General features: G+C 37.0%; 1 protein-coding gene across 1 annotated transcript in view; it reads left to right on the forward strand.

The window, feature by feature from the left end:
• The window catches only part of MORC1 (MORC family CW-type zinc finger 1), a 181096-nt gene that overhangs the window by 47466 nt on the left and 117928 nt on the right, over window positions 1-15702 (forward strand). The window contains exon 9 of the mRNA XM_032344363.1: window positions 10830-10955. Coding sequence (XP_032200254.1) covers window positions 10830-10955 — 126 coding nt within the window. The remainder of the gene's footprint in view (window positions 1-10829; window positions 10956-15702) is intronic.

Genomic DNA, 15702 nt, shown 5'->3' on the forward strand with positions numbered 1-15702 from the left:
CGAGGGTCCACATCTGGGCTCTCTTATCACTGTTTCTTGTTTTTGTTTTTACTTTCATTATTTTTGAATTGTGCTATAACTTAATCTACTCAGATTTTTTAAATTCTTGGGTCAGATATGTCATTTGTAATTTCTTATAAAAGCATTCACTTTATTTAGATTTGCAAATTTGTTGATAAGGGGTTTTACATAAAATATTCTTTTTAAAAAATTACTTATTTATTTGAGTGAGAGAATGAGACAGCACAAACAAGGAGAGGGAGAAGCGGGGTTCTAGCTGAGTCGGGAACTTGATGTGTGGATTGACCCTGGGATCATGACCCAAGCCAAAGGCAGACTTTTAACTGACTGAGCCACCCAGACACCCTGCATAAAATATTCTTATAGGGACGCCTGGGTGGCTTAGTTGGTTGGACGACTGCCTTCGGCTCAGGTCATGATCCCGGAGTTCTGGGATCGAGTCCCGCATTGGGCTCCCAGCTCCACGGGGAGTCTGCTTCTCCCTCCGACCTTCTCCTTGCTCATGCTCTCTCTCACTATCTCTCTCTCAAATAAATAAATCAAATCTTTAAAAAAAAAATAAAATATTCTTATAAAATTTATTTTCCCCAGGCTTATAGTTGTGTCTGCTTTTACCATTTTTATTGCATGTTATGCTGTCTCTTTTTCTTGGACAGAAATGTTTAGTTGTTTCAACTGTCTTCTTTCTTTTTTTTTTTTTTTAAAAAGATTTATTATTTATTTATTTGACAGAAAGAGATCACAAGTAGGCAGAGAGGCAGGCAGAGAGAGAGGGGGAAGCAAGCCCCCTGCTGAGCAGAGAGCCCAATGTGAGGCTCAATCCCAGGACCCTGGGATCATGACCCAAGCTGAAGGCAGAGGCTTAACCCACTGAGCCACCCAGGTGCCCCTCAACTGTCTTTAAAAACAAAATAATTTCCAATTCTTTTTAAGTCTACTAGGTTTATATTATATATTTCTTTATTTTCTCCTACATTCTTTGGATTTGTTTTTTAATTTTTTTTATTTTTATAAACATATATTTTTATCCCCAGGGATACAGGTCTGTGAATCACCAGGTTTACACACTTCACAGCACTCACCAAAGCACACACCCTCCCCAATGTCCATAATCCCACCCCCTTTTCCCAACCCCCCTCCCGCCAGCAACCCTCAGTTTGTTTTGTGAGATTAAGAGTCACTTATGGTTTGTTTCCCTCCCAATTCCATCTTGTTTCATTGATTTGTTTTATTTTACTTTTTCTCCTTCCTTGAGGTGTATCTTTTATTTGTTTACTTTCAATTCATTTTCTACCCTAAATAACTGAGGCTTTTATGTATCTTCCTATCCCCACATCCTGTATCATGGCTCTATTCTACAGGTTTCAGAAGTAGACCTATCATTATTGCTTCTTTCCTTCTTTCTTTTTTTTTTTTAAGATTCATTTATTTGAGGGGGGATATGAGGGGCAGAAGGAGAGAAGCAGATGCCTTACTGAGTGTGGAGACCAATGAGGGGCTCTATTCCATGTCCCTGAGACTACAACCTGAGCAGAAACCACAAGGGTAGGATGCCCAACTGACTGCACCATCTTTTTAAAGATTTATTCATTATTGCTTATTTCTAAATAGTTTACAAATTCCGTTTTGATTTTCTCTTTAGCTCAAGAATTACTTTAAAAAAGTATTCTAAAAATCAACAAGTACATAGGTTTTTGGGGATGGTGTCAAAAATCCTTTTATGGTTCTGATTTTATTATATGGTAATCAGAGAATGTAGTTTGCATTAAATCTGCTTTTTGAAATTTGTTGAGATTTCTTGTGGCCTAACATTGGAAAAATTGTGAATCTCTGAAAAGGGTAGATTCTGTAACACCGTGTGTTTAATTAAGTTATTCAGATCTTCCATTTCTTTTTTCCCCTCAATCCCTTAATTTCTGAGAGTAGTATGAATCTTACTGTGCCTGTGGTTTTGTCCATGTTTCTTTATTTCTTCTAATTTTTGCTGAGTATGTTTCTGAATCATTAGATTTATGGCAGATACACATTTTAAGTGAAACTTTATTAATATAAAAATCCCTCGATGTTAATTAATGCTTTCTAATAAATTTGTTTCGGTTTTTGTCTAATATTTACCTGTGTTTGCTTTATTTTTGTTAAATTTTCTTACCATTTGTTTTTCCACTGCTTTATTCTCAACAGTGTTGTTTAATTTTTAGTTTGTCTCTTATAAATGGCATATAAGTAGATTTGTGACTCAGTCTAAGTGCTTCTATCTTTTAATAAGAAATTTATCTAGTTTACACTTTGTGACATGTGCTACAGCTGGACCTACCCTGCCTTATCAATTTATGTTTTATATTTAATTTGCTTCTTTTGTTGTCATTGGTTTGCACTTGGGTTGTTTTTTAATTTTGTTCGGCTTTATTCTTTTCCCCCTTAGTGAGATTGGTTGACTTGTGATTTTTTTGGCCAAGAAGGAAGGTTCATTTTTTTTTTCTATTCCAGTAGTTTGAAAATTATTTCTTCCATTCTATTTGTCATAGTGAATTACATTTACATTTTGTTTTATTTATTTTTTTTAAAGATTTTATTTATTTATTTGACAGAGAGATATCACAAGCAGATGGAGAGACGGGCAGAGAGAGAGAGAGAGGAAAGCAGGCTCCCTGCTGAGCAGAGAGCCCGATACGGGACTCGATCCCAGGACCCTGAGATCATGACCTGAGCCGAAGGCAGCGGCTTAACCCACTGAGCCACCCAGGCGCCCTACCTTTACATTTTAAATAAACATATCTAAACCTAGTTTTCTTATCAAACTGTAGAGTTAGTATAAATTGCATCTCACAAATAAGTCAAGACCTTAATATGCTTTGTTTCTCTTCCATACTAGTTCCATATTTTATGAATATTCTTTTTGGATTTATTTATAACATTTTATAGTATTATACCACACCCTGCATAAAAAGTTATTTAGACTGAATTATAAGATTTAATTTTTCCTTTGCTTACCACACTGTCTTCATCCTGTATCTTTTTCATTAACTCAGTTCATTTGCTGGGTTATATCCTCAAATAATTATCTCAAAGTCCATTTGAGATAAATTTTTGAAAGCTTTGTATCCTTAAAAGTGTCTTTATCTTTCCTTTCCTCCTCAATGTTTGTTTAAATGAATGAAGAAACTTTGATTCAAAAATAGTTTCCAAGGGGTGCCTGAGTGGCTCAGTAGGTTAAGTGTATGACTCTTGATCTTGGCTCAGGTCGATCTCAGAGTTATGAGTTCAAGCCCTGCATTGGGATCCACACTGGGTGTGGAGCCTATTTAAAAAGAAGTTTCCCCCAGGATTTTTTGCCCATATGACTTTTTTATTTTTTTAAATATTTTATTTATTTATTTGACAGAGAGAGATCACAAGTAGGCAGAGAGGCAGGCAGAGAGAGAGAGAGAGAGGAGGAAGCAGGCTCCCTGCTGAGCAGAGAGCCCGATGCGGGACTCGATCCCAGGACCCTGAGATCATGACCTGAGCCGAAGGCAGCGGCTTAACCCACTGAGCCACCCAGGTGCCCTGCCCATATGACTTCTTGAATCCATGCTGTTAATGAGAAATCTGATCCAGATGTGATTACTAAGTTTTTGTAAATTACTAACTTTTCCCCCTTGGATATCTTTGAAGAGTTCTCTTAATTTTATTTATTTATTTATTAACATATAGTGTATTATTTGTTTCAGGGATACAAGTCTGTGATTTATCAGTCTTAACACAATTCACAGCACTCACCATAGCACATACCCTCCCCAATGTCCATCACCCAGCCACCCCATCCCTCTCACCCTCTCCACTCCAGCAACCCTCAGTTTGTTTCCTGAGATTAAGAGTTTGTTATGGTTTGTCTCCCTCTCTGGTTTCATCTTGTTTCATTTTTTGGAGGACACTTCTAACTTACTTATTTCACATTGGCTCTGCCTTCAACTAGAAAGAGACCCAGCCATTTATCACCTCCTCTACTCCTGTGATCCTTGTGCAGGCCACCATCATGTCTTCCTGGGGTTATAGAGAGCCATCCACCAAGTCACAGTTCTCTCTGCTTCCACCCTTCACCCTGTGAGAACTTTGTCACCCTTGCCTCTCTTTAGCAGCCAGAGCAGTCTTTTAAAAACTCTCTGTACAAGATTCCTCAGTGACTTCCCATTACACTCAGAGGAAGAGTGAAGGTCTTCATAATGCTCTGAGCATCCTGTGTGATGATATCCTCTGTTATCTCTCTGGCTTACTTTCTCCTTCCATTCCTCTCTAGGCTCATGGGCCTCCTAACTATTATTCCTTGGGTTTTAGCAGAAGACAAATATGTGTTCATAGTTACCAACATGCCTTTGATTTTTTTAAAAAAATGAAGTTTACATAATAGCATGGTCTGTCAGCAGAGACATGAAGGTTAATTGAAGATGGGGGGGAATATTTGCAGTCTGTTGCCATATTAACATTTTCTGTGTGTAGTAAGGTACATACAGAATTAGATAACGTGGTCACCATACCTTTGAGTCCAGTTTTGTGGATTAAGCTGAAGGAACCAGAACCTCAGGCTCATAGGCAGGCAGGGTCCATGGGGGGCGGGGCTGCCCAGCCAACTTCTGATTCCCACTCCAAGTCACTTTGCTTCAGACCAGTCATCTTGGGAGGCAGGTAGTACATTAGAGAAAGAATGGAGTTTGTAGTTGCTTGGAACAGGTCTCAAATCCTGGTTCCTTCCCCTGAGTAGCTGTCTGAATGTAGATGGATTCATTTTACATCCACTCCCTCAGTGGATACTTACTGAGTATCAGGCCCTGTTTTAGCAGCCGGGGATATATAAGGAACAAAACACAAATATCTCTGCCCTCACATGGCTTGAATTCTGTTGGGAGAGCTTTCATTCTATTGATAAGTTATCTGTGCTCTCAGACCCTCAATGTTTTCATCTACAAAAAGAGGCTCTGTATAACATCATCTATGAATGCTGTTGAACTAGAATACTCACAGACCCAGCATGTGGGGATTCTGAGTGCATCTTAGTTCCTCCACTCTGGTTTTCTCTACAACACTTTTTTCTAGCACTTACTATCACAGTGCTCTGGAAACTGTGTCTGATACATAACAAGCAACAAACTGAATTGAATGCCAATGTGTAGGTAATTTTCTAAGAATATGTAGATACTTTATTTGGAAGACACTGGCACTCTTAGTAGTGGCTTCTGTCCTCCATCCTTGAAGATTATTGGGGATCCTTATTGGGAGCGGGGGAGAGGGAGTTTTAGGAAATTTTGTAAATTGCCTCTATTACCTTTGAAATCTCTTTTCAACTCCATATTGTGAAGACTTGATCACTCCTATACCATTTTTCCTGATTCCTTTTTTGGGGGTTGAGACCATGTGAGCATTTTACCTGTTCTTTTGCATGTGTGAGATTTCCCTGTGCCATGTTGCTTTTGTGACTTGCCTTATTAACATTATAAATATTTTATTATTCAACTTTATGAGAAAATGCAAGAAAGCACAGACTCTTGTAAAAAAGTCATGTTGTGGAATTGGCGGTCATCTAAGAGGCCTGTCATACACCTGGAATCCATCATGGCTAGGATCTCAGGCAGCTAGGGGAACTCATATTAAAAAACAGCTCTGAGAATGGTGATATAATATGGAATAATGGAGTTGAAATTTTGTGCTAAATAATGTTTTGAAATTCGATGCCATGTTGCCAGTGTGTTCCTAAATTGACAGTCATTGGGCAGCATTCCATATTGTCTCTAGTTTATGTCTTAACTGAGCTGGCTGGGAACACATCAAAAGTTACAGCTTCAAATTGTAATGTGCTGCTTGCCATACCGTGGGTATGACAGAAGCACTTACATTACTTTGCATAGCTTATAACTCTTCTTTTAAATTACCTCTCTGGACTGACATTTCTCTTAGGTATAATCCACCCTAAGATTAAATTTGGTTAGCCCCTTCATAGTTCAGAATTTAAACTAGTTAAAAACCTTTATGCACTTCTTTATACTCAAGATAATGTAGACCTTGTTAATTTCAACTTTAAGAACTCCTAAGAGATTTTGTAGGGACTTTAGCAATAAATTTAGAAAACAATTTTGGTTATAATATGCATTATTTTCATGAATAAAAATATGGCACTTCTAAGATATTCCAAAAGGAATCTAATTTAGTGTCTGGAGTTTAAAGTCATTTTCTCAACTGTGGACCTTACAAGGGCAGTTCATTGGGAGTCTGTGTACCCATTGTTGATCAATGTAGAGGGTGTCCTGCATCCAAACACCTACTTCTGTCTTTCAGGTAGTCTTTCTTGCCTACTACCCTGTCCACTAGGTCAACCAAACCAGTGGTTCTCAAAACTTGGAAGAGTTAAAGGAATCACCTGGGTAGTTTAAAAAAATTTACATTCTTAGACTCCAGCCACAGAAATTCTGAATTGGTAAATGAAGGAGATGTGACACTTGTCATGGGACCTCTCTTTCTGGCCCCTGTCCTGTCCTTAACAGTTTGGTGACCATACCGATGTACCCATGATATACCCCATATAAAACAACACTTAAAACAGTAGCAGAGCAGTGTGCCTAGACTGGGAGAAGAAAGAGGCCACACCGAGGCCACAGACACAGCTGCAGGCTGAAGTAGAGACTTTATAAGAATACCTAAATGCTGGACTGGAGACAGACGCATAGGCTACTCCATCTGCTGTTATTCCACAAACTTTCAAGCCAGTTTCCAACTTAGAACACTCTTTTTCCCCATGTCTGTTATGTGGCTGTGTGTGTGTGTGTGTGTGTGTGTGTGTGTTGGGTGGCGCGCTCTCTTCCTTTCTTTAGTTTATTATAGCCAGTTAAATAGAAAATGAGAGAGAAAGAGATACAAAGATAGAGATATGGGTACTTTTGGCAAAGTTCAAGACAGAAAAGAAAGACATGTAGCAGTAAACAAGAGAATACTTGTTGAAAAAATATGTGAAGTAGTTCCTGGTGGGTGGGAAATAGCAGTATTTTTTTCTTAGATCTTTTAAAGATAACTTAGTACTCTTGTATTTGTTTCCCAAGTAAATGGCTTTATTTATAAAGACTGATAGCATCATCATTGAAGATGATCAGTCATTAAAAAGTCAGTCTTGTAACGGGAATTCCCTGTTGTTCATTCTAAATTAAGCCAAGGAAGTCCTGAATAATTATCATTGATTCAACAAATATTTATTGATGCAGATGCTAGCCTCATGGGGCTTACAACGTGAAGGGGGTACAGATAAATAAAGACAGTGACACTGCTAAGTAGCAAGTGCTGTAATGGGGAGCACCAAAGCCACTCGATTCACCCAAACTTGGGGAATGCAGGAGGGCTTCAGGAGGACAGGAGATCTCAAGTTGCATTGTGAAGGGAAAAAAGGTGCTAACCAAAAATCCAGGGAATCAAATGTGCTAAGACCTGGATATAAGAAAGCATGACCACTATCTGGAGACCTGAGAATGGTCCTCAATGCGTATACTATCTACAGCTGGCAAGTGATGGGGCTGGGGAGTTAACTGGATGCCAGATCATGAAGAACCTTGTACATCATATAGAGAAGTTCCAAAGTTATATTTGGGTTGCCTGTTTCATATGTAGCTTTTATAATTAGCTACCTTTGTCTTCTTTCTATCACAGACTTCACAATAGCATAAGAAGTATTGCCATTCTGTTTGTTACAAATAACGAGGAACTTTGAAAGTGGCACGTGTATAGAAAAGGATTAACATGGAAGGCTTTTGTCCATAGAAAGTCTTGCTTTCAAGGTTGACCCTTGGCTGGTCCCACCCCGATAGAAACGTTCCCTAACCAATAAGGTTGGCTCACTGTATCTAAACTATGCAAACAATATGGTTTATCCTGGAATTTTGATACAGGCTAGAAGACCAACTCCCAGTGAAACCCTTCAGTGCTGTCTCTAAAGGCCTTCCATAGGCAGAAACATCACACACGTTACTGTATTTTCATAAGTGGGGGAAGAATGAGCTCTGACCCATCATGAGAAGGAAAAAACACAAAAAAGCTGCAGTCATATTCCTTCATACCCCACCTATTTTTCCCCATTATGATCCACTGTATATCCTTACCGCATCACTGTGATAATACTTAGCCATAAATACAACTCTATGCGAAGTCCCATGAGCCCTTCCTATGAATTTCCTAACACAGGGGAAGTCTTGAGGCTCACCAATACATCTGCTAGGACTGTTTATACCTAGAGTTATTTATTAGACGAAGACAAAATGTGAGCTATCAAATGTAGACGTAACAGTTTCCTTATTTTGTTTTTGTAGTATTTTTTTAAAACCCATACTCTTCTAACCCAGTTTGATCTGTCATCACTATTTCTCAAATTGGGCTCTGAGTTACTTTTGACTTTTACTTTCAAATGACAGAAACACGTTAGCTTTTAGGAGAGTGAAAGAAAGCTACTGGGTCTAAGGGTAATTTTTAATCAAGAGATCCAGAAAGGATTTGAAGTCCTTGGAATAGTTGAGGTGTCCCAAGGTGATTTTTTTTTTTCCTTTTTCTCTATCTCTCTTTTTAAGATTTTTTTTTTTTTTTAAATTTGCAAGAGAGAGAGTGAGAGTGTGCAGGAGAGGGGAGAGGGTCAAAGGGAGAAGATACTACCCGCTGAGCTGGGAGCCTGACAGAGGACTCTATCCAGGGACTCTGGGATCATGACCTGAGCCAAAGGCAGTCGCTTAACCAAGCCACCCAGACCCCCTTTCCTTTCTCTTCTAACAGGTGAGGATGTATTTGATTGGGCAGCTTCTGATGTACTTGCACAGTACTATGGTGTAGCACCATAGTACAGACAGCCTCTCTGGCCATGTTAAAGATGCTTTAGTATTTATAGAATACCTGCCAAGAACCAGATACTTTTATATATTTTTTATTGGGAAATTCCACTCAAGTCTTACTTGAAAAGAGCTTCTTTTTAAACCATTGAAAGAAGTCCTGAAATAACTTACGACCATCCAGGAAATCCTGGGATTTCTTACAGGCTTATCTTCAATTAGGTAAATTCCTTGGGGCTCTGCCCTCTCTTATGAAGTAACTGGTAGTGGTCTGCCACTCAGTTGAGCCGCCCCCCGCCCCCGCCCTTAGGCAGGCTTTCTGTTTCCATCATCTTTGTCTCCCTTTAGACTGTGGTAGGACTGTCAACATGGTGGGCATAGGGCTCCCTGCTTTCTATTTGACCTTGTAGCCCTTCATAGAAGACTTTTCTGGGGTCTAGTAGGTAAAGAGTGCTACTTTCACAGCACAGCTGAGCTTGTTTTTGATCTTTATTTCTCATCTAATTGGAGAGGATTTACAGTTCATAAATGGACTCTGATAGAGGAGGTCCCTGGAGTTAGTATATGGCAACACAGTGATTTCCCAGCAACGTGCAGTTTTACAAGGATAGCTTTCTTCATGAGGCTATTTACGTTGTGTCTGCTCCCACTTTATTGCCTTTCCGTCCTTTATTTTTTCTCCTTTATCCTCTCACTTACCACGTTGTCAGACTTCTCCCTGCAGCTGGCCATAAATACTTAATACTTAACTGCACTTACAGACCGAAGTTTTGTATTTATTGTTCATAACTTCCAATGCAAATGAAACATTTTTATTGTATTTCTCTGTTTACAGTAACTCCATGGAAATGTTTCTTATTCATGGGAGCCTAGATTTTGTTGTTGTTGTTGTGTTGTTTTGTTATGTTTGAGCAGGGGGATAATTTTGTTTGACTTGGTTTTGCCCTTCTGATCCAATAGCTGTAATGAGAAGTGGATTTTCTATTGCTGGTATAAGTCTGCTTAGTATCAGTTGCCAACAAAAATTCAGTTATAATCAAATTGGAGGTGATTTATGCTGCCCTTTGTATTTAGAGTCCTGCTTAATGAGGTATGTGAGTGTTGCAAGATTTGCTGGTGCAGCCTCTACACTGTGCCCTTTGATATATATATATACATATATATATATATATATATATATATATATATATATAAATATATATAAATTTAATTTAATTTTTTTCAGTGTTCCAAAATTCATTGTTTATGCACCACACCCAGTGCTCCATGCAATACATGCCATCCATAATACCCACCACCAGGTTAACCCAACCTCCCATCCTCCTCCCCTCCAAAACCCTCAGTTTGTTTCTCAGAGTCCACAGTTTCTCATGGTTCATCTCCCCCTCCGATTTTCCTTAATTCCCTTCTCCTCTCCATCTTCCAATGTCCTCTGTGTTATTCCTTATGCTCCACAAGTAAATGAAACCATATGATAATTGACTCTCTCTGCTTAATTTATTTCACTCAGCATAATCTCTTCCAGTCCCATCCATGTGGTTATAAAAGTTGAGTATTCATCCTTTCTGATGGAGGCATAATATTCCATTGTATATATGGACCATATCTTCTTTATCCATTTGTCCGTTGGAGGGCATCTTGGTTCTTTCCACAGTTTGGCGACCGTGGCCATTGCTGCTATGAACATTGGGGTACAGATGGCCCTTTTTTTCACTACATCTGTATCTTTGGGGTAAATACCCAGTAGTGCAATTGTAGGGGCATAGGATAACTCTATTTTTAATTTCTTAAGGAATCTCCACAGTGTTTTCCAAAGTGGCTGCCCCAATTTGCCCCACCAACAGTGTAAGGTGGTTCCCCTTTCTCCACATCTTCTCCAACACATGTTGTTTACTGTCTTGTTAATTTTGGCCATTCTAACTGGTATGAGGTGGAGTCTTAATGTGGTTTTGATTTGAATCTCCCTGATGGTTTCTATTCTAGTTTTCCAGAGAGATGGTCATTCAGAGCCTACACGTCTGTTCTGTATTTTGAACCTTGGATGAGAATATTCATTCAGGCCAAAAGAGTTAAAACAAAACATCTCTGTTACTGCCTCTACAGACCCAGGTAACTCACCTTCTTTCAATTAACTTCATAGAGTTTTTATTTATAAAATCAATATGCCCCTTTCCCTCAACGTGTCAAAGTGATTTGATAGTAAGAATCTTAAAATTTGATAGTAAGGTTTATAGATGAAAGTCAGACTGCTTCTGAAGGGTTTGCTGAAGGGTAATCATGTGTAACAAATATTTTGCCATAATATTTGCCATAATAACAACACACTGCCATGAACACTCTGAAGTTAGAGAATCATTCCAAGGGTGATTTTATTTTTTACTCCGTTGCATCTTAGGTGCTTTGATTTTGATGTTCATTAAACAAATCACAGTTCACTTACGTGTTCTGTTTACACAGATATTTGAACTATTAAATCATATATATGTGTATGTATATTTTATATGTACAATGAACTTACAAATTTGGTTCACTTGTATTTTAGTGTAAACTTTTTTATACCATATAACTTATACCACAATAACTTATTATAACCATAATAACTTATTATACCCATATAACCCAAATAACTTATTATAACCATAATAACTTATTGTACCATAAACTTATTATACCTTAATAAGTCTAGTTAACATACATAACCACACATAGATTAAATTTTTCTTGTGATGAGAACTTTTAAGATCTCTCTTAGAAACTTTCAAATATGCAATACAGTATTGTTAACTGTGCTATACATTACATCCCCAAGACTTATTTTGTAACTGGAAGTTTGTACCAGCATAAATTTTTTTTAAGATGACATTTGCATATTACAAAATTCATCTTGCCCAATTACACATGCAGTCAGAACAGTCTTTGTGTGTGTTGTTTCTGGATGGTCATTCATTTACTCACCAAAACATTTATCAGAGTCTCCTATGAGTCCTAAGATTGTGCTAGGTTCAAAGCATAAAAATGATTAGTTCTAGTTTTGAGGAGCTTAATATCTTTTGGGAGAAGCATTTAATGCTTGTATGCTGTTGATATATATATGTCTTATTACATACATTGTTGTGTTTGGTTTTTGTAGTAACTTTATGGGTCACATTTGATTTTCACCATTTCAGAGATAGGGAACTATCACAACTGGACAAGAGCTCAAATATTCTGGCTTCAGATTCTTTACCAATTCACATTCACTGCTTCTTCCCCTATATTACATTAAGTTTTTATAATAGACCTACATTTGTTATGTTGTCTTTTTTTCATGAAAAATTAGTGGCTTTCCTGGGGCTTTGCAATCACTCATGTTAATATCAGTATTAAAGTTATAGATCTCTTAATCGTATGTCGTGAATAAGTCTAGTTATCATCTGTCACCATACAAAGTTATTACAATATTTTGACTGTATTCCCTATGGTATACATTACATGCTTATTACTAATTTATTTTATAACTGGAAGCTTGTCCTTCTTAATCCCTGTCACCTGTTTTGCCTGCCTTCACCTGTCCCCTCTCTGGTAATCAACATTCTGTTTCTTATATCAGTGAGTCTGTTTCTGTTTTCTCTTGTTTATTCATTTATTTTTTAGATTTCACATATAAATGAAATTATATGGTATTTGTCTTTCTTTGTCTGACTTATTTCACTTAGTATAGTACCCTGTAGATCCATTCATCAGGTTATTTTTTATACTAAGTTGTATAAGTTCTTTATATATTTTAGATATTAACTAGTTATTAATTGTTTGATGTGCAAATATCTTTTCCCATTCAGTAGGTTGCCTTTTCATTTTCTCATGGTTTCCTTAGCTGTGCAAAAACTTTTTAGTTTGATGTAAATCCATTTATTAATTTTTAAATAATAATACTTATTAATATTAATAATAATTATAATAATATAACTATTAAAACTTTTGCCCTTGCTTGCTGAGACTATTCTAAAATAATATTGCCAATACCAGTGCTGAAGAGCTTACCATCAATGTTTTCTTCTAGGAGTTTCATGGTTTCAGGTCTTAGGGTCAAGTCTAATCTATTTTGAATTTATGTCTGTATATGGTATAAGATGGTGATCAAGTTCATTCTTCCCCATGTATTTGTCCAGTTTCCCCAGCACCATTTATTGAAGAGATTGTACTTTCCCCATTGTATGTTCTTTCCTCCTTTATCATAGATTAATTGACCATATATGTGTGAGTTTATTTCTGGGCTCTCTATTCCTCTTCATTGATCTTGTGTGTCTGTTTTCATACCAGGACCAAACTTTTATGATTATTATAGCTTTGAAGTATATCTGAAATCTGGAGGAATGACCTCCAGCTTGTTATTTTTTTTCCCCCCAAAAGTGCTTTGTCTACTTGGGGTCCTTTGTGGTTCCATTCAAATTTTAGGATTCTTTGTTCTAGTTTTATGGGACATGTCATTGGTATTTTGATGAGGATTGCATTGAATGTATAGATTGCTTTCTGTAGTATGAACATTTTAATGATATTAATTCTCCCAGTCTATGGCATTGACATACCTTTCCATTTATTTTTTTCCCAGTTTCTTTCATCAGTGCCTTACAGTCTTTGGAGTACAGGTCTTTCACCTCCTTCGTTAAATTTATTCCTGGGTGTTTATTCTTTTTGGTGTAATTGTAAATGGGATTGTTTGTTTAATTTCTCTTTCTGATAGCTTATTATTAGCATATAGGACTGCAGCCAATTTCTTTTTTTAAAATCAATTTATTTATTCATCCATTTAAGACTGTTATATTAGTTTCAGGTGTACAATTTGGCAATTCACCACTTCCATACATCGCCCAGTGCTCATCACAACAAGTGCACTCCTTAATCCCATCACATATTTAATCCAACCCCCCACCCCTCTCCCCACTGGTAACCATCAGTTTGTTCTCTATGGTTAAGAGTCTATTTCTTGATTTCTCTCTCTGTCTTTCTCTTTCCCTCTTTTTCCCTTTGAAACACAGCCAATTTCTATGTTATGTTATGTATGTTAATTTTGTATCTTGAGGCTTTACGGAATTCCTATTTTAGTTGTAATAGTTTTTTGATGATCTCTTTGGTTTTTTTTTTTAATGTGTAGTATTGTGTAACTAGTGATAGACTTACTTCTTTCTTCCTAATTATGGAATTATTCTTCCTAATTATTCTTCCTAATTATTTCCTTTTCTTACCTAATTGCTGTAGCTAGGACTTCCAGTACTATGTTGAATAAAAGTGGTGGTGAGAGTGGGTACCTTTGTCTTGTTCCTAAGCTTACAGGGAAAGCTGTCACCTTTTCACCTCTGTTGTTTGTTGTGTAGAAGCTCTTTCAGTCAGCTGTTGTTCTTCAGGAGGAATTGCTTTATGTATAGGTATACATGGGTATCCATGGGTAGAGGTGATCAGGATCTTCCTGTGCTACCGTCCTGGACTGTCTCCCTGCTTTACTTTTCATTTCTGATTATACTGCAGATTATAGTTGAAAAGTGAAATGTATCATGCCCAATACTTTCTTTATAAGTCTCCTACTTGTTTCCCAGTTCATATCAAAGTGATGCTTCCTTTCCATCAGTCTTATTCTTCTGGGAAGTACCGAGGGTCTCTTGGATCAATCAATATAGCTGATCTTTTCAAATTAAATTACTTCTCTGTTAGTGAGTTTGGGTAAAAAATGTTTAAAGCCAAAGGAAAATGTGGAATTGTCTCATTTTCTCAGGGAATTATAGTAAATTGAATGTCAGGTACCTAAATTACTGGTATTGAGTGATAACTGTTTCCCATTCTAGTATATTTTTTATTCACCTTTCAAAGTTATATTCTCAGGTATGTGTTACTAGGAAATAGAGATAGTGTAAGTGCTTCGTTTGTTTCATAAAAGTTATTTAAGGAGGTCTGCACCTTTGCGAAGCTTCCCTTAGGGTTCTGATAAACTGTCAAATCTGATATTTGGTATTAACGGTATGGACAGATTTAATCCTTTATGGCTTTGTCCTTTTTAGACTTACCTCTCTCTCTGCTATATTTACTTGCATATAATTTCCCTCACTGGTTCTCTGGAGGGAGAATTTTTGTGTAAGAAATTGTACAGCTCCTCCATGTTATCTCATCCCTAGTGGGTTAACCCTTCCTTTCCTTTCCTTTTCCCTTTCTTTCCTTTTTTCCTTTTCCTTTTTTTCCTTTCCTTTCCTTTCTTTCTTGAAGGGCATTATAGCTCTCTCATGGCTGCATCAGAACAAATTAAGAGCTGGAAATGACCCTATTTGATCAAAGTGGGGGCATGTAAATGGTATTAAAAAGTGATTAAATACTTTGTCCACCCAGGCTCTAATAAACTTCTAGAAATGAACTCTGAAGTATTATTAATAAGAATACATTACTGTACTTTGTGGTTAGTCATTTTCTGTATTTTTGTAGCAAACAACAAAAAAAAAGAATACTACATTTTATTCTTGGTAAAATTACAGTTGCTTCAGCTACTTTTCCCCCAAGATCTCTAACAAGTTCAGAAGAGGACTAGGATAGGACTTTTTGCTGTCATATCATTGGTTTCCTTCCTTGATCATATTATGTTCAATATTTTTTTATCAGTAACTTAGATAAAAAACAAACATGTTTGATTTCATATTAGACCCTGAACTGGGAGGAATATCTTCTATTAGGCATAACTGAAACAAGATATGAAAAAGCTGAAGTCCAAAAGATAAATGTGGTATCACTAATTTACAGCCCTGAGTTTAGATTTAAAAGATCTATCATATAAGCATAGAGTTAAGAGGGTTTTACATGAAAAAAGAAATAAAAAGCATAGATGTCTTAATTGACCAAA

This window comes from Mustela erminea, chromosome 1 (assembly GCF_009829155.1).
Source record: "Mustela erminea isolate mMusErm1 chromosome 1, mMusErm1.Pri, whole genome shotgun sequence".
In the NCBI taxonomy this organism is placed as follows: domain Eukaryota; kingdom Metazoa; phylum Chordata; class Mammalia; order Carnivora; family Mustelidae; genus Mustela; species Mustela erminea.